Below are 26727 nucleotides of genomic sequence, written 5' to 3'. Positions count from 1 at the left end.
TCGCATGTCTTGTAGAGTGCGTTGCTACGCAAGACAGGCTTCCCCTTACTAGCGGTCCTAAATGGAGTGGTGAATATTTAGGCATAAAGGTAGATTTTCGATTGTTTTCTGAAGCTCATTAAGTTGTCGTCTAACCTCAGGCTGATAGGTAATGAGTTCAAGAGTTTTGGCGCGAGATATGCGAATGAACGACCTCCAGCTCGCCTGACTCCGGGGACAACAAGAAGGCCTAGATTGTTTGACCTGAGATCTCTGTTGGTCCGATGGGCAGTGGCAAGCTGATGGAGAATGCGCGGGTCCACATGTTTTGCAGGTGTGTGATACATGGTGCCTTGAATTGTATTCTACAGTTTATTGGCAGCCAGTGAAGGGTTTTGAGCGCCATGGGTGTTGATTGAGTTTTAGGGATACCCAACAGTATTCGAGCAGCAGTGTTCTAGATAATCTGAAGATTTTTAATGACAGACATTGGGCTGCCCAGATAAAGTGAGTTGCCATAATCAAGGCGAGAAAGAAAGAATCCTTGAATCACTGTCCTTTGAACTTCCATTGGGAGCCATTTCAGAGTCTTCCTTACAGTTCTGAGGAAGCCGAAGCAGCTGACTGCAACCCTCTTTGCCTGGGAAGTCATGGAGAGATGTTTATCCAGAGTTTCTCCAAACTTTTACTTCCAACTTTGGGGATGGACGTTCTCCTTGGGATGGATACCTTTTGATATAACAGAGGTGTCATTTCGTAATCTTGACGTTTCAGTAGGATTGTTGTTGGTTTCTTGACCAACGTAAACGTAATATAATATTTCCGTTTTAATATGTTCAACATCAACTCGTCTTTTGATATGGAGTAGTCCACCAGTGTTGCATGCCCCGGTAGGAGAATGAGAGTTGACTGTGGAAGAGCCTCTTCTGCTCTCACATCACTTCCTATTGTGGTAAGTGCTGATTATCTCTGAATACATCTTTATTCTCCGCGTATTTGGGGTAAATATTGAGTACGTATAATATGTTCCGACTAATGGTCTTTCGGTGGGCACATAGTGCATACCCACACATCATTTGCAGCACATTTCGTGTGGAAATTCGGACAAACTCTACGTGAAGTGTTATACATACTGCAATTTTACAAAATGCAGTTGAAGGGACCCAAAGCAAACATTCCATCCATTGTAGTCGAAGATTCAGAAAACAAAAAGTTTCTTTCGACGCAATGATCTGACTTTTTTTAGCTTCCATTTAGATGCCTTATCCGATATCTTTCAGTGCCCCTGCCTCCTTAGCTTAGAAAAAATAGGTTTTACCCAACAACAATCCAACTTTCTTGTGAAATTATTATCGAAAAAAGAATCTAAAGATTTTACGTTGTGGGAGACAGTAGCTCATGTTCGACATCACATACAACATGCATGAAAGATGCAACTTTTCTTTTCGAAGGAAATTTCAGTACCAACCACTAGATGGCAGTATAACAGCCTGTAAATGTTACACGCTGCAAAACAGAGGAGTTCGAATGACAGCACTTATTTTTCTAATAATTTTTGTCTGACGCTCTAGAATCTTAGGAAGTTGTAACGTGCCTGTGCTGGCAGGTGTGACAACTAGGTCTGCCAGGATGTGCGTTTCGCCCCCCTTGACTACGTTGGTATGTTATACCTGATGTTCACAAACTGAGGACTAGCTTTTATTTTTTAACCGCGTTGTCCAGTGCCTGTGTATGGTGTGACAGGGACGCCTGTCAGGGCACGATGTTTGCCCAAGCAGACCTCGTTAATGTCTTAGGTTTGAAGTTCGCCAACACTGGATTAGGCTCAACTCCCTTAGCCTGTATGTATAGGTGTGGAAATGAGGCGCACACGAACGTAGACTTCACCCACACTGAATTTGTGGATCAATTTATGTGTACTTTCTGAATGACTGTGGCACGTATATTTATGGTAGGTATGACAGGTAATTCCGTGCTGAATGTGATGAAATGTTTGCTTTTAGTATGTCTTATTTTTGGAATCCAACGTAATTTGTGGCCTATATATATATTTTCTATGTGTAATATTAGCGGTAAAGGGGGGAAAGTTTTCAAGGATGCTAAAAGGAGATTTTCAAGGGAGTGAGGCTTCTAGCACTATACTGGAGCATGACTTTGCTCAGGAAATTATGCAGAACATAATTACATGGTCACTCTATATTGATTATCTTTTCATCATATGGTGTGGTACCATAGACTGGTAGAAAGCTTTGTAGGGAGGCTAAATGTGAATCAATAGAATTTACATTTTACATCCATTTCAGTATGAAGTGCATTTTCTGGATTTAATGGTACAGGTTGAAGAGGGGACGTTACATACAAAGACGTATCGGAAGAACACAGCAGGTAATACGGTGTTACATGCTCACAGTTTTCATTCTAGCAAACTTAAGTACAGTATTCCGTATGCAGAAAGTTTACGCATGCAAAGAAACTGCAGCAATGGAGACACACTCCAGATAGCACAACAACTTAATGATAGTTTGTCACTTAAGGCTATAGCCAACAAATGTTAGATGGTGCTAAATTAAAAGCAAAGCAAATAGCAAATTTAGAGAACAATTGTTGTCCTCAGATAAAAACAGAAGAAACAGAAGTACAGAAAAAGTACAGAAAAACAACAAGAGCAAGGGTTTCGATTTATCAGAGTACAGTGCTCAACATCAAGAGATAAGAGGGATTTTTCAGAAACATTGGCACCTTCTGCGGAACAATTCAGTGATTGGTCCGAAACTGCACAATGGACCTCGTATAGCATTCCGTAAGGCAAGGTCAATGAGAGAGGATCTTGTAATAAGTAGTCAAGAAGTACAACTGCAGGGGAACGTGGCCTAGTGGAGCTGGAGGATTCAGGAAATGCCATAAATGTAAGGCTTACAAATATAGGGTAAAAACTACAGAAATACTGTTGCCTTTTTCAGACAAGTGTGGAACATCAGAAAGCCACCAAATTGTAGGAATGAGTTTGTTATTTATGTTTTGAGGTGCACTTGACCAAAGTACCACAGTGAGAGAGCATCTGCGCATTTTACAACAAGCTAGAGCTATCAAAAACAAGGACGAGACATACCCGGTGACTTGATACTTTGAGGCAATACACGCAAGTAATGCAGAAGATCTTAGGTACTTTGCATTGAACAAGTATCGATTAGAATGAGAGGAGGCAACAGGGAAAAGTGCCTGAGGTAATTTGAATCAAACCATATTTTAAGATTAAACACCAAAGCACCATAAGGTTTGAACATAGAAGAAGATTTGCATGTCCATCTATAAAACTTTGAAAATCTGTATATAATATATTTTTTAATTAAGCCAATTCAGCCAACCATTCTTCGCAATATATTTTTTAAAGTAGTGGGGTCTCTACAGACACTTGTGAGCACTTTTACAGTTTTAGTTAAAATTTAGATCTATCGTCTGATCGATTTGGGTATTTGAAGTTTAACCTGGGAACGTGTAGCTTTTTAAAGTAGGTATGACCCAAGAGTATTTCATCATTTGTTTTATAGGCATAAATGTATATTCCTGCTAGATTTGCACAACTTTGATGTGTAGATGTCTTTTTCCTTCTCTGCTTAAATCAGTATAGAGTAAGGAAAGGTCGAGGACATCATTTAATTATTAACATTATTTGAACATTATTTCTCAGGGGTTTACCTAACTGAGGGTTTTTTAAATTTCGACTAAGGCAAATTCTAGTATATGTATTTATTCCAATGCTTTGCACATTATTTACATTCAATCAATCAATCAGATAATTTGTAAAGCGCACTACTTACCCGCAAGGGTTTCAAGGCGCTGAGGGTGGGGAGTGGGGGGGTGCTGTTGCTACTGGTTGAACAGCCAGGTCTTAAGTCGTCTCCTGAAGGTTAGAAGGTCTTCGGTTTGTCGTAGGTTGAGGGGGAGGGTGTTCCAGGTCTTGGCGGCGCGGTGGGAGAAGGATCTGCCTCCAGCTGTGGTTCTACGGATGTGAGGGACGGTAGCCAGGGAGAGGTCTGCATAGCGGAGTTTCCTGTTGGGTACGTAGAAGGAGAGTCGACTGTTGAGATAGGCAGGGCCGGTCTTGTGGAGTGCCTTGTGTGCGTGGATCACGAGCTTGAAGGAGATTCTTTTGTCGACGGGGAGCCAGTGCAGGTTCCTCAGGCGGGGAGTGATGTGGTCGCGGCGCAGGACGTCGAGTATCAGGCGTGCAGAGGCATTCTGGATTCTTTGCAGTCTGTTGATGAGCTTGGTCAGGGCTCCGGCGTAGAGGGCGTTTCCGTAGTCGAGTCTGCTGCTGACTAGGACCTGGGTGACTGTTTTCCTTGTGTCTGTCGGGATCGATCTGTAGATCTTGCGGAGCATACGGAGGGTGTTGAAGCAGGTGGAGGAGACAGCGTTGACTTGTTTGGTCAAGGTGAGTTTAGAGTCGAGGATGACTCCCAGGTTGCGTGCGTGGTTGGTAGGTGCGGAGGGTATATTAAGGTATATGTAAAGAAATTGCACCTTGCACTATGCACTTTCAAGTGGCCGTTGTAGTGAGGCTCTGGATGGTCAGAAGCTACACGCCAAACTAAAATATTGGAAGACACAAAGTCCGTTCCTGACGCCTCAAATATCTACAGATCAAGTTGGAACATCAATTGTTAGAAATTTTGTAAAAGATCTGGTAAGGTTTGCCGGCGCAGTGGTAATAACTGTGCAGTACAACCAGGAGATAGACGATTGTTATCATTTGCACTAGTCTCACTTTAAGAGAGAAAATTTGCACTGTCACATTACATTTTTGGAATCCACTTGCATGCATAAAATAGAAAAAATGGCGACTACTAACTCTTTTGAGAAGGACAGCGGAGGCGGTCGAAACGCGTTAACCAGTATCCACAATAAAGTCTACCTTGAAAGCGAGTCCAAGCATGCTGGAGCCTGTTTTTGAAGTGGAAAGCGGGCAAGCTGATATATTTATATAGTGATTAATTCAAGAGAATACGTCAGTACTGGACTCTCACCCATTTAATTCAGTTAAAACAATATGCATCAAGACAGAAAATTGTACAAAATACAAAACCTCATTTTATGAAGATCCCCAAAGGTAAAACAGGGGCTTTAGCAAGGAAGGAGGCCAAAGCTACTTTGACTTTTCAGTGAGTGCTTCTCTTTCTCGTACTTAAACCTACAGGTAATTTTAGCATTCGCATGAATCCCGCCATAGAATAGAGTGAGAGCTGTATTTCTTCTGGGGAATCACTCTACCTCTAAAAATAGTAGACTGGCTAATCTAGAGGTCAGCCAGCGACCCACTGTAGGGACAGTGCAAGAACATTTGATGTGCGTCTGGCGGGTATCCAACAGTCTCATGCAACAGAAGCAAAAACAAACACTGAGTTTGCACTTGAAAAGGTCATCTGCAAGACAGAGTGCAAAACAAGAGCAGGGCAGAAATGGCCTATTACAACACATATCAATCAAAAACGGGTGTCCAATTACAATCAAAATATATCCAAAAGTCCAGGCTTTCAAGGCCAAACACTGGATGTCCACACTACAAAACTAAAGAGGAAGACTAAAGCTGGAAGACACAAAGCTGAAGATGAACATAAATAAAATAACCCCTAATCAAAAATACTAAAGCCAATTCCGTATTCGGCATCTGTAATATAATATTTTCCAAATATTTTTAATACATTTGTATATGCGCTGCGAGTTGAATGAAACTATTCATTTGTATTTTATTGCCAAAAAAACAGAAACCCACTCAAATAAAGCCATTAGACAATAAAGTAAATTTCAAGTGGATAACGAGAATACCAACACATGTGAAAGCACATATACATACACAAGAGAACCAAGAAGTAAACTAGCCAAGATTTACAGAACCATGAAAACATCTCAGAACTTCCTTCCTTCTAGGATATTAGTTCCTATCCCAGTTAGAGCTCATGGGCACAAAGGCCGGCTTGCTTGGACTGCGTCCGATGGGTCTTGCCCAGTTGAACGCTAACTATTCATGGTATGCGACAAAGTTCACATAATCGCAGGATCCTGCACAGAAGCCAAGAGCAGGCTCCGGTTCAATGTTGCACTTGTGGTTTTGTGTAGTCCTGGCTAATGGAGATTATGATGCTCTTGTCGACACAAGTTGACTTCCCTATTTTATATAAGAAGTAGGACTATTTATAAAAATCTGTACTCAAAAACCTGTACTACAAAAACCCAGTGTTTATCGGAGAAGACAATTTCATGGCCTTAATACGTTCCACAGTCTGCAGCTTCTAAATGATACCCACTGTGGTGTCCATTTAGTTGAAATTTCTAGATGAAAAAGATTTAACACTCAGCACGCAATGTTTTTTTGTCTTGGCCAGTTACTAAAATTTTTATTTAGAGTTTGACGGATGGGATATTCTTGTCACAAACGTGGCAACCAACAAGTACCAAAATAACAATATATGCAGGATAACATAGGCATATCACTCATTGTTTCACTGACACACAATACAGACTGAATTGACATGGTGCAAGCAATGTAGGCAATATAACACAACTTAATAATATTCACTTATCAGCCCAAGAAGTATAAACGAAGTAGTCAGCTCTCCCAGGATCAAGATTTGTAGCTGATTTCTGCTATAGGAACTACTGTGGTGCAGTAGAAACTGCTCCAGTGAAATCCAGTAAAACTTCTTGTTATGTTAGGATGTCCAGTTGAGTTGAGGAATGAGTGCCATGTGCACCGTGGATACTTTGCCCAGGAGGAGTAGAGGAGATAAAGGGTGAGGAGTGGCAAGGGTTCGGCTTGTTTTGTTGCTGCTTTGTCGACAGAGGGATCAAGTGCTCCTTTACTGTTCCTTTCCAGAGTCCAGAAGGTGTGTCTTCTATGCGGTCTATGAGCTGCTGTCGTTTGTTTGGGTACGTTTCAACCAGAGTTTGTGAAGTTGTGTATTTAACGTGTGTGAAAAGGTTGTTTCAATTAAGCGGTAGTGTTCACCCAGTGGTTGTGACATTGGGAGATCAGTATATTTGAGTCTACATATTTGTTGTTATTTAGAATGGGCTCTCAAACATTTTTCTCTACTTTGTTTGGTGTATACTATAGGATTCTTGTTGACAGTTTATGTTTGAGTCGTGTTCTAGTATCTTGTTCCCAGTTGTTCTCCTTTGAAGAGAAATAAGTAGTGTTTGGACTTTTTATATTTCTTTTAGGGAGGAATGCTGTTTGGTACTTTGCCAGAGTGTGTCCCTCGTCTCTTGTAAGGCCCAGAATGTGAGCAGTGAGTCGGTGCAGCATTTAGAATATCAGAGTGGAAGAGAGAATGGAAGCTCTTTAATCGACAAGTGACACCGATGATCTTGGGTATTCATTAGTTCTTCGTTACTTGTAACTGTGTAATCAAAAAAAGAGTACACACTTCTTGGCATCTAGTGTTTAGAACATGTCATCTGCATAGGGAGTTTATAGGAGGCAACAGAATCGTTGACGTCTTTTGACAAATAAAGCAAAAAAAGAGATCTGCCCCGTTAATTGATTAAACAGGCTGTCACGTATTTTAATGGCGTATTATATCACAAACACATGCAGGTACCAGTTTTTCCTAAAGCATTAAAAGTAATTTGTTTTCAATAAGAGCTTCATGCCGCCCTTCTGCGTTTCTAAGCACTGTGAATAAAAATATTACTTAAACCCACTCATGATACTTAATTCATGACTTTCAAGAGGTTGCAAGTCTGAATACGTCATGCCGAGATTCCAACTCCTGGCCTGCAACGGCAAACTGTCCGCTCCACAGGACATCCCTGTGAAGACAGGGCCTGCTTGGGAAGACTGCTTGTCGGCTGCAACAGCGATTGTATAATTTGAAGGACAAACAATGTAACGCGATAAAACTGAATGACGGATAAAGTGCAATCATCTATCTGGGAAATCTATATTAAAAAAACTATATAAAAAAAAAAAAAACGAATGTAAGGCACAGTGTCCATACGAGTAGGTGTGAAGAGTCAGCGTCAGTCTCTGATGATCCATGCCTAAGTCAGCCCTCCATCCTTGTGAAATCAATGAAAAGTACCATCACCAAGAACAATAAAGAAAATAACAGAGGAGGCATCTCTGATGTACACAGCTGGGTAGAGTCAAATGTATGTTGAAATAAGCAGTGATCTGTTTAAATCACTATACACCTGTGTAATAGGCCCCGTTCTAATCCTAGTTTCTCAACAACACGTTTGTGCTTAAAGAGCAGGCGCAGTGCACTAGGAATACGGCCAATGCCATGTCCAAGTCATTACTGAGGCCTTCACTTTTAGCAGGCAGGCGTCCCCGCTCTAGAGTGGAGGGCAGAATGCAGTTCATAAACAGCTTTCTTACGAAAGGATATGGAACCTTGAGATTTAAAAAGTTAGATGATGGCATTGGGTACAAGTAAAAAAATAGAATTAAAAAAAGGAGGCGGAATGGCTCAACTGCATCTTTAAGCAAATCTAAAATTTCAATGATCCGTTCATTGGTCAACTAAAGGAATAAGAGGAGCTTACATCCGTGATGCCTCCAATAGAATGTCAGTCTTTAACTCCATCTAGGGAGCTTCTCTGCTTCTGCTGTCTTCTTCACAGAAGCTATCCGCTGCAGCACGGGGAGGGAGAAAAGTACTTAATCGTGCACATAGTATTGCGTTTCCCTTGTACAAGTATTCAAAATTTTTCAGAACGTTTGATTAGGTAGTTTATATGCTGAAGCCCCTCTAACTTATTTCACATTCCCAGTAATCGATATTCTTAATTTCATAATTCCTACCGCTTTAAAAGCCATCAAAAGGATTTCAAATGAAAGCAAATATGCATTTGGCGTGACTTGTGTTTATTATCCTTTTCCTTACCGACCTCCCCACCCCCCCAAAAAACCCCAAGGCAAGTGGATTTCTAACCTTTTGAGATTACATTCTCCTACCTTCTGAAATCAATAAATCATTCCTCTATGTGAACAGCATAGGAACTTTTCACCTAATAGAAATGCCCTAAAGAGTTCACAAACCACATTACCAGTATTAGTGGCAAATAGACACATGTCAAACTTCAGTGAAATTAAACAACCATGCCTATGGCGAACACATCAAATAGAACGTGTGGGTGGGAAATCACCAAAATAAGTAAATTTTTGGCGGCCAACCAGCTCAAACATCTTAAACACAGGATACACGGACGCTCGTGTTGAGACAAGAAAGGAAAATGTGACTACTCATTAACAAGAACTGTTGCCTTGCAGCGCTATCCTGTGAATTGACAAATCAACCCAAATGAAAGGTAATAAAGAAAGTGTGGCCGACTGATCCCGTGTTTTTTTTGCAATGCACCACAACCCCCACGTCCTGGAGTTTTGTGGCCAAAAGAATAAGACCTCTGAAGGCTGCAGACCTATAAAACCGGCCTATAAGGGTGGCAGACCACAGAAATCCATGGAGGGTGCTACACTGTGAACTACTAAGTTGTATTCTAGGAACACACAAAACAAGATCCAAAATAAGAAGGAGCACTCTAAACGATATCACAGCCATATGCTTAGGTGCGACTAGAAGACCATATTGCAATTCTTTACATCTTAACATTATAGTCCCCTAAATACCACACGTGTGGGCCGGTACTAAACAAAACAAACCAGCAGAGATGGACTCCAGTAGTGTAAGTGGCTTGAGATCCAGAGTCCTGACGACCACCAAAAACAGATGCTTTTATGTCACTTAGGCAAACAAGCTCTTTTGAAAACAATATCACAAGGTGCACTTGAGCATCTACAGTGTCTATGTAGTGGTTTTTTCAAAACATTGCGATAGATTAACTGGTGTGGAAATCCAGAGATGTACAAGTTGTAGATTTGAGGGAACACAGCATGTTTATTTAGAAAGGTAATTCTTATGTTAAACACCCCACTTGATTCATGGATCACTTCTGAGTCAGACTGATGTGAAGGAACAGAGCTATGTGCTCGAGCTAGAACATCAGGCACTAAGTTCAGAGGAGCATACAAAAAAGCGATGGACGGAATGCTTAAATTAATCGGGCCACATCCTAGTACATCATTATTTTGCACACCAAGCCACCTCAGTTTGCACCCTGCCATATGCAAATCAGTCTTGACCCAACTCCAGTGGGAAAAATACAAAACGCACTGCAAGGCCAGGTCCTTCCTGACCCGTAACACAAGCAACCTAGGACCAATCTCGCCCTAGTTTGGAGTCATCAGCCATGTATAGCTTGGTTCCAGTGATACAGAGTGTACAGGACGCACGTCTGGGCATACCCTTCCCACTTAGGGCAACACTTTGCACACCACGCAAACTCAGTTTGATGCAGCCATATGCAAAGCAATCCAACGGAAACAGTCCAGCCCTAATGGACAGGCTAGGTCCTCCATGAAATGGAACACAAACAACCTAGGACCGGTTTCGCCCTAGTTAGGGCTCATCAGCCAAGTATATCTTGGTTCCAGTAGGTCAGGTATTCCCAGGTATGGGTACCGTGTACACCGTGTCCATGCAATCAATCTGTACCTGGCTGATGAGCCCTAACTAGGGTAAAACAGGTCCTAGGTTGCTTGTTTTCCGGTGCAAGGAGGGCCTGGCCTTACGTGGGCTTTCGGTCTGAATTCACATGATTCATTTCTAACTCTTCCAAAAAATATTCAAGTATAGTCCTCAACCATGCACATGTTCGCGGAAGTCATGAGCACTGAATTACTCAGGCAAACTATGTCTGTCAATCACCTTGAGAGAGGGTTAGGGGAGTTCCCTTTGTACAAGTGAATACATTGGAATGTGAGTGATGGCACTGGAGAATTTTTTTGTTGTTGAGATTTCGTTACTAAAATGATTCATGCACCAGTTTTCTCTTTAATTTTCCTTTTACTTCTACCCATGACATTCAAAGTATACAACTAATGTTGGAGTAAAATTTGAAGACAGGTGTACTGCAGTTATTTTGTCCTACCGTGCTGTTCCATGTACAGCTTCCACATTATTATTAATCGTTAAACTCCTGTTGTGAACAGGTGGCAGAGGCTCTCAGCTTAAAATAAACTGTCAGTAGTTTTCAATGTGCGTAGAGGGAGAGCTCGTACACGATTCCTTACTTTTCCCATTGTTACTGACCCCTGCAGACCCACTACTCCTTACATCATTGATTTAAATCAGTGAAGGAGAATACAGAACCCATTTAATTTCATGATTCAGTCTGCTCTTTAATCAAATGGGAATTTTCTCTGCTTTGCATCTGACATTCTTCGTTATGACAGAAAAACACTCGCCTTTTTGTGTCCAGAGGATTTAACGAGGTGGCATTGGTCTTTATTAATTTGTATCTGTCTATGCAGTTAACACATCAAAGGTCATCACAATGGACTGCCTGTTTAAAGTCAACCAATGGCTCAAAAGCTACACAACAGCCAACCTATCTGAGCCCTTTTAGATTCCCTTTCAACTAGCTGGCTGATGATTCTAAGGGCTGACCTGATATTTTATGAAAAAATTATACCCAATGTTTATGTGTGCTAACTGTGCAGACGTACGTGTTTAAGGCTTTGTGGATTTTTTTTTTAGTCTGAGTTGAGTACATGTGTAAAGAGATTATTACTAATCCCCTGGACCAATTGGTTGCACACATCTCTCCAGAACGGCCATTATCACACATGTATCTTATTGATACAATATCCTCACAGACATCACAGCTGCACTATTTGTCAAAGGGTCTCACTTGTTGGAGGAAAACTCCATATTTTGCAATCTTTGTTTCTACCTGTTTTCTTAGGGTGTCTGTTCATCTTTCCAGGGCCTGTTTACTGGAAATGCATAGTTTTCCTGTGTTTTTGTCTAGCCACTCATAGCATTCATTCACTCAGCCTGAGATCTCTCTCTTGTGGGAACACAGCGTACTGTCTGTTTTTCTAATGCACATACTGTGGAAAAGTGTACTTAGTGCCAAAACATGTCAAGGGCAACGCTCAGGAACAGAGGAGAAATAGACGCTCTGGCAAGCTGGAAAATTTCAGATGGTACCTCACTGAAGAAACCTTCTTCCACATTTATCCGTTGGTATTCCCTCCACTTCAGAGCATTCTGACCCTACTGAAGGCCTCCAGGAGGCATATTTAAAAATGGTGCATTCATTCTCTCAGTTGCAGATATTTTCTCTCAATGCTGAGTTGGTAGATGTCGAAGATGTGGTGCCATAAACAAGCTCGTAGACAAGGACTCAATTCAATATCTATGATATTTTCAACTTTTGCCAAGAACTAAATCTTGGGGCACTGAGGGCTATTTAGCTATTAGCGCGTTGTGAGAGACTTTTCATCAATGTGGACACAGAAAGAACGATCAGTGGTGTATACTTAGCATTAGCACACAGATGCATTTTGATGTCACACTCATGCATCAGTGCTCCCAAGGGTGTCATGTAACAATAAGGACCTCTGGCATAAGATTAAGTCTTAGGGAAATCCATATGCATCATCAGGGGTAGAGACTGACACTTGGCTTTGCCAAGATTAACATTCGGTCCTAATTAGTAACTAAGAACTTGCGTTTAGAGTTCAGGAGCAAGACACCCTGGGCTCTGCTCTCCCAGAACACAGCTCCGTCTCTGCTCTGAGTGCTAGTGCCCCTGCCTCCCGCGGAGCAGCGCATGGTTCGAGTCTCCAGGACTCCTGCATTTTGCCCTGGCATCTTGCCTCGGGTTTTCCCCCTCTTTTTCGCATTTTATTGTGCTTTCGCTCTATGTTTTTTGCCTCTTTTCTTTTTTCTTCATTTATTTCACTTATTGTGCCTTTCTTTTACCCGCCGCTGCTGCCCCCGTGGCCCCTCTTGTTCCGCCTCTCAGCTGTTTCCGCCCTTCAGCTACTTATTGGCGGGCGCTGCACGCTGAGGTCAAGCAAGACCCCCTAGGCTCTGCTCTCCCAGCACGCAGCTCCTCCTCGGCTCTGAGTGCTAGTGCCCCTGCCTCCCAAGCAGAAGAGCACGGTTCTAGTCTCCAGGACTCCTCCTGCCTTTTGCCTTGGCATCTCGCCTCGTTTTTTGCCTCTTTTTTGCATTTCATTATGCTTTTGCATTTCATTGCGCGTTTGCATTTTATTGTGCATTTGCGTGGAGTTTTTTGCGCCTTTCTTTTTCCGCCGCTGCTACCCCCGCGGCCCCTCCCACTCCTGCCTCCCATCTCTTCCCGTCCTCTCCCTACCCCCACTTAATGGTATCTGTTGCGCGCGGGCCGAAGGCGCACCAAACACAAGCACATCTGCGCCAGTGCTCAACCCGCCCATGACCAGCGCCAGGAACCCTGGTCCCCCGACCCTCCAGTGCTACGATTCAGCAACTCTCCATGCCCTCAACCCCAGAAGAAATAACAACTGCCAGCTATCAACACCGAACACCACCCAAGGCCAGTTCTTCTGCAGACAATGCCCCTGCACCCTCACCCACCTCTGGATGCCCACAGCCACCATCAACACACCGGACGTCAGTACACTCGAACACCTGCGCTGCATCCTTCTCAACGTTCGCTCCCTGTAGACACGCAGTAGAAGTCTGGGACTTCCTCAGTACCCTCTCACTCGACGTCGCCTTCCTCACGAAAACTGGATATGCTCCTTCCTCACCGGCCGAACCCAAAGAATCAGACTCCCACTCTTACTCTCCGAACCCACAGAGATCAGCTGCAGAGCACCCCAAGGATCCTCACTCAGCCACACGCTCTTCAACATCTACATACAACCTCTTGCCACTATTGTCAGAAAACACGGACATAGCATAGTATCCTACGGCAACGACACCCAGCTCATTCTCTTCCTCACCAACAAACCCGACGTCATCAGACACAGCTTCCAGGAAGGTATGAAAGAAGTTGCCTCCTGGAAGAGCAACAGCTGCCTAAAGGCCAACTCTGAGAAAACGGAAGGCCTCGTCCTCGGATCCACCCCCTCAGCATGGGACAGCACCTGGTGGCCCACCACCCTCGGCGAACCTCCCACTCCCACAGACCACACTCGCAACCTCAGCATCATATTCGACTCCTCCATCACCATGCACTCACAGATCAACGCCGTTGCCTCCACATGCTTCAACACCCTCTGCATCCTCCGTAAGACTTTGAAATGTATCCCTCCCGAGTCCAGAAGGATCGCCACCCATGCACTCATAACCAGCAGACTGGACTACGGGAATGCCCTCTATGCCAGAATAAACAAATCTCTACTCAAACTCCAGACAATCCAAAAACGCTGCAGCTAGACTTTTCCTCAGGATCCCACGACAACACCACATCACCCAACATTTACGATGAACTCCACTGGCTCCCCGTTCAAAAAAGAGTGACCTTCAAGCTCTTCACGCACGCCTACAAATCCCTGCACAACATCGGACCCCAATACCTCAACAAAAGAATCTCCTTCTATTGTATTGTAATTGCATTCATATAGCGCTTACTACCCCTGACGAGGCGTCAAAGCGATTTTTCGGCGAGTAGCATGCTACTCCGGAACCCATAGAAAATTAGTGTTGAATTAGTATAGTAAAACATGCAAGTAATTTTAAGTGGTGGATAGGTTAGTCAGTTATTTGGATTCGGAATGATAGCAGAAGGATAGAAGAGGAAAAAAGGTTTGTATTTATATAGCGCTTGTTACCCCTGATGGGGTGTTAATGCGCTTTTTTTTTGTTTGGCGAGTAGCACGCTACTCCTATGCACTCAAGAGAAGCCTCCGATCAGCCGATCTCGCCCTAGCCGAAATCACACACACCCACAGAGCCAGTGCGGGGGTGGGGGGGGCAATACTTCTCCTACATCACAGACAAGACCTAGAACAAACTCCCACTCAACATCAGACAAGCCCCACACTGCAAGCTTTGAGGAAGAGCCTCAAGACCTGGCTCTTCGGTTGAGACAAAGCTGTGCACAAACCCCCCTCCCCTCCCCAGTGCCTTGACACCCTTGTGGGTGAGTAGTGCGCTTCATAAATCCCTGATTGATCAGTTCACAAACCTTTGAAGAGCTTAGTCAAGAGTAAGGGCACTGATTAATAAACATAACAGAACGCGCTCCTTCTGCTTACCCATGCCAGAGTCTTTTTTTGTGCCATCTGATATGATTTCAACGTGGTCACTGTCCACATCGTAGCTGAAGAAGTCATTAAGATATGTCTTTGATCTCTGTCCACCAAAAACGTATAGGCATCGTTTCCTCTGGAGAAGAAAGGAGAAGTTAGCTTAAGCCACTTTGTTGCCACAGAACACTAGGACTCGCGCACCCAACCAAAATGCCTCACAACACCTGTAGCAAAAAACAATAACCATCATAACACAAAGATCACTGATATGTTTTGGAAGTCAAGTAATGAGAAATACAATATAGTATGTAAAAAACACTTGGAGGAGAATAATAACCAGTTTGGAAGATGAATGATATCGAAACGGAAGGGATGCATGAATATTAATTAGATACTACTGTGAGACACAAGCTATATGAACTATAGTGTCGGGTAATAAAAATCTTAAAATTATGAAACGTTTTGATTTTCAAGTTCTGACAGCTGACAAGTAACAATGTGGATATGTAACCATTATTACGTTGTAAACCTCGATTAGTTAACCAATTATATTATATAAAGCGAAAAATAAAAACTTATAAGATATACATTAGGTAGATACAAGGCAGAACATAACCATTCACAGTTGACAAGTACACTCGTGTAGATAACATGAATGGCTTGAATACTGAATGCTAGCAGGGACAGGTGGAGCCAGGGTGAACAGGGCGTGGAAGAAAAGCAGGAGGTCAGAACAGAGATTGTGAGGGAGTGTGCATCTAACAAAACACCAACAATGTGAATGGTTTAAAATGCAAACAAATATGGGCTGGTTTTGTTCTACCTTTCAGTATTCGAGTCCTAACTGAATAGAAGCCCTAATCCAGTTTGTTACTGTTACAGTGACTGAGGTTCATTTAAAACACTACAAGAGTAGGACACACATTCACACAATTGTCGGGTCACTCATTCATATACATTCATGCCCATCTGTCTGTACATCTTGCCTTTTAGATCCAAATGTGGAAAGCATGCCAACTTGTGCTGTATTATGGAACCACCTGAACCAAGGAAGGGTGTGGCCTCTCTCAAAAGGAAAAGACCACATTCAACAGAGAACGAGGATTACTACAGATCAGTAACATTTTCTTAGATGCATGTTTACCTCTCTTGAAAATGCAAGTTAGGGAAAAATTACCATGTAAAGAGGACATAAATGCTGGTGAAAGTGTAAGCCATATCAAATAAATGGACTAACGCCTGATAGCCAAGCATCTGTAAAGTACCAACATCCTGAGGATAAGGTTTGCACAATGAAAGTCATAAGTGCCCTAATGATCTTGATAGTAAGTTATGGTTCTGGAACAAAAGAAAGATGCCACTTTTCAGGCTGTGCAACTGGAAAATCGATCTTTACGTAAAAAATGGATAGCACAACAGATACAATTCTAAGGCAGATGAATCACATACTCATAATTATTGGACCGGACATCCATGGTGTGGTTTTTGTTGGTCTTTGTCCTTTGATCAACTTTACCATTGCTAACCAATGCTAAAGTGCCTGTGCTTACTCCTTTAAACATGGTGAAATTAGCTTACACCAAAATTGCACATTTAATTTACTCGTAAGCCCCTAGTGAAGTGGTACTGCAGGTACGCAGGGCCTGTAAATTAAATGCTACTAGTAGGCCTGCAGCACCGATTGTGCTACCAACTTAAGTAGCCTTTTAAAACATGTTTCAGGAATGCCAGTGGAGATGTGTGTGCCCTCTTAAACTGCCATTTCAACCTGGCAAAATAAAACTTTTGCTTTTGCTAGGCATAAAGCTTCCTTTTTAATACATATATGTCGCGCCTAGGGTAGGCCCGAAACAGCCCAAAGGGCAGGGTACATTGTAATTAAAAGGTTGGGCATGTGCTTTTAAGTTGTACCTGTTCTGGTAATGAAAAACTCCCATAGGCTAACATTGGGTTACCTTGTTGCATTTATTAAACGATAACTTCTGATTGGGAGCAGGTACGAAAGTCGTCTTTAGTGTCAGGTGAATTGCAATTTAAAACCCTTTTATTGGTAAAGTCAGATTTATAGTCCCAATTCTGAAAATGCCCTTTTTAGAAAGTTGGTCTACAGCCTGTTTCTGGGTCACATGACTAGGTGTAGTTGGCCTTTGTCTATTCCTCCCAGACAGCATCACAATAGTTTGTCTGAGCGTTGGCAGGAGGGGTGGCGGAGCTGTCACTTCCAAGCCACTGGCACAGCTCACACCAAGAACTTCACACTAGCCTATCGTGCCCCCAGACAGACTGGAGCCAGAGTAGGGAGGCAGAAAATTCCACACACATCTGTAGGGGGGAAATTCCAGACACTTCTCCTACTTCAAAGTGGGCATCAGGTATACTCTTCAGTACACCACGGGACCTGTGAACACTAGAGAAAAAGGACACTTTGCTGTCTGAGCCCTTCTCGCCGAGAAGGAAGACTGGACCTGTTCCCTTCATCCTAGGCTGGGTGACTCCAAGGGTCAGCTGACTTACCTCCGGTTCTGGCCTACAGAGACGTAAAAAGCTACAGAGGCCTCCCTCCAGCTGACCTGCTGCCATGACAATGCTCTCCCTGCAGCTTGCAGCCTCCTCCACCGCAAACAAACTACTCGCCCTGGACTTAAGAAAGTAACTTTCAGCTGGACTAACCTGGTCCCTGTACCAGGCCTGCACTTTATGGCGGTCGGCCTGAACTTGACACTTTCACTTGGTCTTGCACGACCAGATTACAATGAGTGGCGCTTTATGCTTTTAGGTGCTATACTTACCAGAAACCTTTCAAATTGCATAGCTCCGGTTCTACTGATTAGATTTTGGTAGATTTGGTGTCTATTACATTTTACTCTATTTTTCTAAATTGGTGTGGGATTTTTCTTGCATTGTGTTTTCACTTTATTACTATTTAAGTGTTGCATAAATGCTTTACACATTGCCTCTAAGCTAAGCCTGACTGTGTTTGTGCCAAGCAACCAGAGGGTTAAGTACAGGTTAATTTAGTGACTGTGATTCACCCTGTGGTTGGCTGTTGCTTGAGAAGGCCTCAAAATCCCCTTGACCAACAACCCCATTTCTCACAATAATGATACAACAAAAGCTGCTGTTGAGCATAAAAAACATTTAGTATATGTTTGGTGTCTCTGATATAGGAGGCCAGATTTACAACATATGGCCGTAAGAAGATGTCTACAAATTCCGATATTTGTTCCAGAGGGCCTCCCATACCAGAGACAATTGGTCTCCCTGGTGGTTTAGAGGCATTTTTGTGAATTTTTGGGAGTGTGTATAGTACTGGAAAGCGTGGTTTAAAAATGTTTTAATGGACCTAACTTGGGATATGGATATGACACTGGTGACATTAGACGTGGTATCACTATATACAAATATCAGACATGATCACGGGTTACAAGCTCTTGAATATTTTTTGTATAAAAGGCCTGTGGAATTACTGGAACATTCTGATATGCTGATATTTATGTCACGTTTAATATTGGAACACAATGTTTTTCTTTTTAAGAAAGATTGGTACAAACAAAGATGCGGCGTAGCGATGGGCTCAAAATTTGCACCGTCTCTGGCTTGCCTATTCATGGGACTTTTTGAGATGTCGCACCTATGGGGCCCCAACGGTGCTAAATGGCAAGAATATATTGTTTATTACGGAAGGTATATAGACGATTGTTTTATGATTTGGTCAGATAGTAATGATGAATTACAAAGCTTTTTCAAATATATGAATACCAATCAATATAACATGTCATTTACCATGTCATCTAGCAAAGAAAGTATAGTGTTTTTAGATACAGAACTATTTGTGTGGCAGATGGCAAAATTAACAGTAGACTTCACAGAAAAATAACTTCTTGTAACTCTACTTTGTATGCTACGAGTGCTCATCCCAAGTCGCAGGTCAATGCAATACCCTATGGTGAACTGTACAGGGCAAGGCGAAATAATAGCAGGGACAAAGATTTTCTTGACTGCGTTGATAATATGGAAAATCGTTTTTCTGACAGAGGCTATGACAAAGAAACTATCGTGAAAGCAAAACAAAGATCTCCGAGGTTGTGTAGACAGGATACACTGAAACCTAAACCGCAGCAGGACAACAGCAAGACACAGGTTGTTAGACTAGTGACCAATTATAATCCTTGGTCTCACAAGATTTATAACATTCTTAAAAAACACTGGCATTTATTTTCATCAGATCCAACCATTTGTACTTACATATGCAATAAACCAAGTATTGCATACAAGAAAGGTGCCACTATTCGAAGCTTGATTAGCCCTAGTTATCCTAGGACTAAGAATTCAGATTACACCTGGTTACATAAAGTTAATGTAGGCTCTTTCAGATGTGGCCACTGTAGCATGTGCAAATTTGCAGAACATGGTAAAAAGGATTTTGACTATAATGGATCGGTCAAGTATAAGACTTTTCAACATATTGATTGCTCCACAAAGTTTGTTGTGTATGTTATTCGCTGCAAATGTTTAAAAATATACGTGGGCAGCACGATTAGATGCCTTAAAGAGAGAATGGCCGAACACTTTAGAGCCCTAAAAAACTTGGATTTAAGATATCCACTTGTCAACCATGCTATTAATTGCCCTAGTCAGAAAGATAAGCTTTCCTTTTCATTTCATGGTATCGAAAATATACTATATGACAATTGAGGTGGCAATAGGGAACTCGGGGTCCGTCAATGTGAGGCAAAATGGATATTGAAATTACATGCGGTGGAACGAGGTCTTAATATTGATTCCGAGCTACAATATTTTTTGGGTTACTGATTGCTTCATTAATGCTGTATCTATATAGATTCATAAGGTCATACTTTATAACAATCTATCTATATGTACTGAGAATAACATTAGACTGTTTGACCTTATAATGAATTTACTCAGTAATTATCTGTCACACATGTTAAGACTTTGTCCCATGCTGCGATGAATCTTGTTTGATCTTAGCAGTAATGCCAAGTTACAGTACAGTATGTTGCCAATTATTATTATTTTTGGGATCTCCTGAAAATATGCTTTTCAACTATTAGATATGTTAAGCTCATGAATATTGCTGTATTTTGTAGGTTATGGTGGCTGTTGTCAATTATGCCTCTATAGCTGACTCAACTTTCTGTCAATCACTGGTTTCTTCCTTTTTCTTTATCTTCATTGGTCTCTCTTTTCCTTCGTTTTATCTCTTCCCCTTTTCTTCTTCCCTTTTTTTTTTTGTCTTATACATAACTTTACTCGTATCGACCAATGCCCTTATGTGGACAGTTCTTTTAAGGGTTTCAACCGCGTTTACTTAATGTGTATCGTATTTAGTTAGATTTACATACTTTGCGGGTTTCCACTAAAGGATGCCTTGCTGAATAGTGGTTTAAATGTTAATTAGGCTTTGCGGTTATCTTACTCAAATGGTTTAATATTCAGGTTTTATATGGATAGATCGGATGTATTTCTGATGAGATACTGTCATTTCGATAACGGTAACGTTCGCAACTTTTGCACCTTTAAAGATGGTGCCTGTAGTGGGTTTTTGAGATTGGGTTAGTCCACTGTCATTGTTTTTCTATACGCGGTTCAAATAAATAGAACCAAAAACATGGCGCTCACGTTACACTTGCGGTTCGGGAGATTACGGAGAGGATTCATGCCCTGATACGGGAGGTGAGAGTTCCCTAGTTCTTTGGCCTTTTGTTCTCTCTGTTTTTTAAGGTAATTGAGAGGGAAGAATTAAACTTAAACATGGTAAGATAAATACTTCCTCGTAGGTCCAACATGATTTTGAATGCGGTTTTTTGTCGACCCCATATTTTTGAGGATTGTTATGTTATGTGGATCACTTAGGAATATGTATGAATTAATCTGAATTATGAAACCTTTTCAGTTCACTTTACAATGTTTTTAGGTGATATTAATAGTTTCCGAGTGAGGGGCTCCCAACACTGAGAATGTGCGTTTCTTCTCTTTTATTAGGTGATATTATATAGGAGGATGTTGGGGATACGTAGCCCGTGAATTATTGCTCTTGGTGAATAATACCTTTTGAAATTGGGAAACTTGTTTGCAATTGGTGAGTGATTCTTCCTCTTACCCTAAGGTAGCTAGGGTTTACAATACACGTTGCCATTTATAAGTTCTGTATGTTTTTCTCTCTTAGAATTTTATACATAAGAAAAGATTACCGTTTTTAAGATATTGAAGATTCAAGGATACAATTTACTATGATATTTGTCTAAGGTTGGTAGCTTTTATAATATCGCGTTTAATATGGGCGTTTTTCTGGTGTTAAACACAATAGTGGGCTGTCCTTCTCTTATTGTTCTTAACTTCAATGCTTGGTGGTGTTTTACTTTCTGGCACTATTGTGTGGATATGGTTTATTTAACTTTTTTTAGTTCTTTGGTGGTTGGTAACCCTTGGCATATTTTAAGTTCTTTTAGGACTATTTTTCTCGGTTTCCTTTATACAATCCTTTACTTTGGTGGAGGTTTGAAAAAATCTTAAGGTATGAGGCTGATGGTAATGAATTTGTATAATTATCCGTTACAGCCCTGAAGAAGTCTTTATGGAATATTGTAACCATAGACAAAACACGTGTTGGCTGTTTGACTCAAGAATGGAACTTGTGGTTTAACAAAGTCCTCCGTGAACAAACTACGAAAATTGAAAAATAAAAGATCTTGAATGGATATTGGACATTTTTACTACTCTTTTTGGAACTTCCAATTGTAACACTGTTGTGAAACTGATATTGTTTCATTATTGCTCAGGGAATTAACCTTTTGTTTGACATTTAGCAATTGCTTGCAATTGCAACCAACACCGTGGGGTGGTGGCTGTTCGCATTCCCTTCTGATGCAAATTTAGGATTTAGCTGTTAAGATTGTACCTGTCAGACTCTGCGCAGTAGAAACCTCACTACCCCATTTCAGACATTGTCTATAGAGAGAGCGACATGGAACTTACTAGTTTTTTCGCTGATTTGATTGTTCTGTTTAACCTTGTCATTATTTATTTCTCTCTTTTTCTGTCATGTTTTTCAGATTATATTGTTATGTTTTTTATATAATGTACTTTCTTTCTTTTTGCTAAAAGGTATGGTTTTCGTGGTCCCCTGATCTGTGACTTTCACCCAGTCTGGATGTGTTCCATTTTTCCCGTCCTCGTCCTGGATCCCCGATTGGCTGTGCCGTCTTCCTTATGTGGCTCCACCACCCCCGTTTTCACTGCATGTTCGTGGTATGTCTTTTTGTTTTTTCTTTATTTTCTCTCTTTCCTACCCTTTTTTTGGTCTATCTTTTCGATTACATATTTCTTCCCTGGTTCTTTTCCCTATCTATTTCTATATATTCTAAATTCTTCTTCCTTTCAATCTCCCTCTTTCTTTTCCTTTATCCAGCCCCTTTATCTCCCTTCTTTCACTAGTTATTGTATGATCTTTTGTTATTACGTTCCTTTTTTCCATCATACTCATCTATACCGCTCTTTTCTTGTTTGTTCTTTTCTTAGTCACCATTTCTACTTTGCACTACTGTATTTTTTGAATTGCTGTTAGATAAATTAAGATGATGTTAAAATTTTGATCTTGGAATGTTAAGGGTTTGGGTTCACCTATAAAACGTCAACGGGTTTTATCACACATTACTGGCTTGAAAAGTGACATTGTTTTATTGCAAGAAATTCACGTAGTTCATAAAGAGATATCCAAACATCAGCGACAATGGGTGGGTCATGTTTTTGCTTCTCCTAGTTCAGGGAAACAAAATGGGCAAGCTATTCTTTGTCATAAACGTTTAGATATTCATGTTGTAGCCCAAGAAGCGGATACTGAAGGTAGATGGGTCTCAGTTTCTTTGCTAGTCAACAAAACTCCATTGACTGTTTTTAATTTATATGCACCTACTAATCCTGATAAACTTTTTGGGCCCCAGATTTTATCAAAACTGATGACATACAGTGATGATTATCTGATTGTTGGTGGGGATTGTAATAGGATTGTTGACCCCTTTATTGATAGACGTTCGCAATCTAGATTTATCCCCTCTAATATCCATTCTCAATTCACATCTACTATTGATCAACGCTCCCTCGCTGAGGCCTGGAGATTATGCCACCCTACCCTTAAAGAATATACTTTTTTCTCTCCTGTTCATTCCTCTCAATACAGCATAGATTACTTGTTTATTTCTAAGGCCCCCCCCCCCCGATATAGGATCCATTTTACTTTCAGACCATGCTCATGTATCTCTCAATTTAGATTTACTTTCCCCTATAGAGGGACCTAAACAATGGAGATTTAATAACTCTCTTCTACTAGACCCTATATTTACCCCAGTCTTTCAAGTACATTTTTTCCAGAAAATGAATCCCCACATACCTCCTCATCACTACTTTGGGACACCATCAAAGCTGCTTCTAGAGACTTCATTATTTCTTTTGTATCTCAGAAACGGAAATCCTCTTCCAAAAAATTTCAATCACTTAATTCGCATATTAAACAATTAGAACATTCCTTTTACTCTACTAAATCCCAATCTGATTTAGATGCACTTCTCAAAAGCCAAATTTCCATTTAATACACTTTCAACCAAATCTGCTAATTTGATTTTGCTTAAATCCAGTGCTAAATATTATGGTGCTCAAAATAAGGCTGGGAAAATTCTCGCCAATTACCTCAAGATTAAAAAAGAACAAACTAAAATTGATTCAATTCTAACTTCGGCTAACACTAGGGTTCATAAAAATGAAGATATTCTTTTAGAATTTACTAATGTCAATCAATCCCTTTATACTCCTGTCTCTCTCTCTCACCAAGAAGATATCCTTCATTACATATCTTCTATCACCCCCCCCTTCTTCTCCTAATGTGGACTTTTCTTCCCTAGAAGACTATCTTCAAACTAACGATATTCTGACTGCCATTCAGTCTAATAAAAAAGGTAAAGCTCCGGGACCTCCAACATCCTTCTTCCTAAATTATATCAATTAATCCAACACTTTATCTCTACCCAGAATTCGGAAGGATCCTTTCAGGAGGCCTTAATATGTCTCCTTCATAAAGAAAACAAAGACCACACTTTGTGCAAAAATTATACGCCCATCTCTATGATTTAGATAATAAGATTTTTGCAAAAATACTTGCCCTACGCTTAGATTCTTTATTACCCCTACGTGATTGGGAAAGAACAATGCTGTTTCATCAATGGACGACATTTATCTGAGAACACTCTACTGTTTTTTAATGTATTATGCAAATACAAAACATATAAAAATTAATTAGCAGCTATTTCATTAGATGCCGAAAAGGCATTAGATAGAGTCAGTTGGCCTTTTATTTTTTCAACGCTTGCTTGGTTTGGTTTTGGACCCAATTTAAATAATTATGTTTCTTTATTATTATCCTCTCCCAAGTCTCTTATTTTAGCAAATGTTCTTCTATCCCCTTCCTTTCTGTTGCATAGAGGAGTCTGGCAAGGTTGTCCACTATCTCCATTATTATTTATTCTTGCCCTAGAACCTTTCTTAATCAAAATTAGATTACATTAAGTTATTAAAGGGTTCCCATATGGTGACAAACATTTAAAACTCTCAGTGTGTGCAGATGACATTTTATTATTTATTTCAAATCCACAAACTTCCTTACCAGCTTTTCTGTCAGAGGTAGATGATTTTGCCCTTGTCTCTGATTATAAATTAAATGCTGATAAATGTGAAATCTTTCCTCTAAATTATTGATGCTTTCATGCTGATTTTTCTTCTTCATCTTTTCCTTGGAATTCAAATAAGATTAAATATATTGGTCTATGGTTCACTGCCTCTATTAAAGATACTATTGCACTAAATCTGAAGGAGTTACTATCAGTAGTATCTGTGTCCACTTCGCGATGGCACCCCCTATATTTATCAAGGTGGGGTCGAATGGACACCATAAAAAGGATGGTAGTCCCTATCATATTGTTTTATTTATCCAATATTCTAATCGATGTTCCTAAATCTTATTATAAAAAACTGTATCAAAATTTGTATGGCATAACAAAACAGCAAGAGTGTCTCTTTGTAAGCTTAAAAAACCTAAATATATGGGAAGAGTTAATTTCCCAGATTTTCACTCCTATCATTCTGCATTTTTGTCTTAAACAACCTACTTTTCTACTATCTGACAATCAATCTGACATTATACTTTACCCCCTATGGGTGGAAGTTAAAAAGTCTCTTTTTCATCCGTTTTCCTTTGAAGAATTTATCTCCTTTTCCCACACTCCCTCATCTTTATCGTTTCCCATTCTTAAAAATGCTCAAAGAATTTTCCAACCACTCTTCTCCTCTTCGCACGACGACCGTACACAGTTTCTAAATTCATCATTTTGGTATAATACACATATCAAATTTAATAATAAATTCATCTTTTGGAAAGATTGGTTTGCTCATGGCCTTAAATGGACTCATCAGCTTTTTCAAGATGGCGTCTGTATCCCTTTTCCAATAATACAATATCGTTTTTCCCTTCCCTCATCATATCAATCCAGATACATATCTTGGACTGCAACAGCTCAATCTTCTTATAATGATTTATCCTATAACCTTCCACTTGATCCTTCACCTCCTAACATAACATCAATTTTATGCACTACTCCCGCGCTGCTTCTCAAATCTATAAACATTTAACTAACATCCCCCCTTGTACGAGATAAATTAGACGTAGAACATAGTTGGGAATCTGATCTGGGTGAATCTTTCTCCATTTCACGCTGGAATAAAATCTGGGCTAAAATACGGAAATCTTCTAGAGCAGACAACACAAACTATATTTTATGTTTATAATAGACTTCTTATCACACCTGCTAAACTTCACAAGATTGACCCTGACATTCCTTCTACTTGTTGGTCTTGTACTAATTCATCTGCAGACCTCAAACACATGTTCCATTAACAATATTTTTCATACGCACATTCCTTTTTCTTTCACCCATATTTTTCTGGGGAGCATTTCTGAAGTTTGGTCGTCACAAACCACTGAGGTGCGTATTATTGATTTACTCCTTGCTCTTGCCTTTCAGCAAATTACAAAATCATGGAAAGATACCTTTGCGGTCTCTTTCCAGGCATGGTGGTACGGAGTCTGGTACAATCATAGGTTGGATAGAGCTTATGTATATCCCATCTCACTTGCAATTAAAAGAGATTTACTTTGGTTGTCTATCACAGACTTTTTTAATGTATCTGCTAAATGGATGTCTTTACATAAACCCTCCATTGAAGAAGTACTCAAACCACCTTGACTTTAATAACCATTGTTGCTTAATTCCTTCTATTTTATTGTTGTATGCTAGTATAATGCATTAGGAACATTATATTGCAACACTTTTGCTTAAATAATTATTATGTATTCCCTTTTCCTTTTCCGCTCTTTCTCCCCCCTCCCTTTTCTTTCCTTCCCCATTTCTTCTTTCTAATATGATGTATTATTATCTTTAATTTTATGGTATTACCTGTATTATGTTATACTTATTTTTCATTCATCAAATAAAAGCCTTTAAAACAAAAAAAAATAAACACCACTGAAAAAATAGAACATTTAGCACACGGACTGTGTTAGGGCATAGTAACTTGCCACTTTTTGT

At 40.5% G+C, this 26727-nt stretch overlaps 1 protein-coding gene across 2 annotated transcripts in view; it reads right to left on the bottom strand.

Annotated features, from left to right (window-relative positions):
- MKLN1 (muskelin 1) overlaps positions 1 to 26727 on the bottom strand; it is a 653324-nt gene that overhangs the window by 174015 nt on the left and 452582 nt on the right. For both annotated transcript variants that reach the window (XM_085653584.1, XM_085653585.1), the window contains exon 12: positions 15083 to 15212. In XM_085653584.1, coding sequence (XP_085509710.1) covers positions 15083 to 15212 — 130 coding nt within the window. The remainder of the gene's footprint in view (positions 1 to 15082; positions 15213 to 26727) is intronic.

This window comes from Triturus cristatus, chromosome 4_1, assembly GCF_964204655.1.
Source record: "Triturus cristatus chromosome 4_1, aTriCri1.1, whole genome shotgun sequence".
Classification (NCBI taxonomy): domain Eukaryota; kingdom Metazoa; phylum Chordata; class Amphibia; order Caudata; family Salamandridae; genus Triturus; species Triturus cristatus.
Note: the sequence above shows the minus strand (reverse complement) of the source record. Positions and strands in the feature narration are given on the sequence as shown.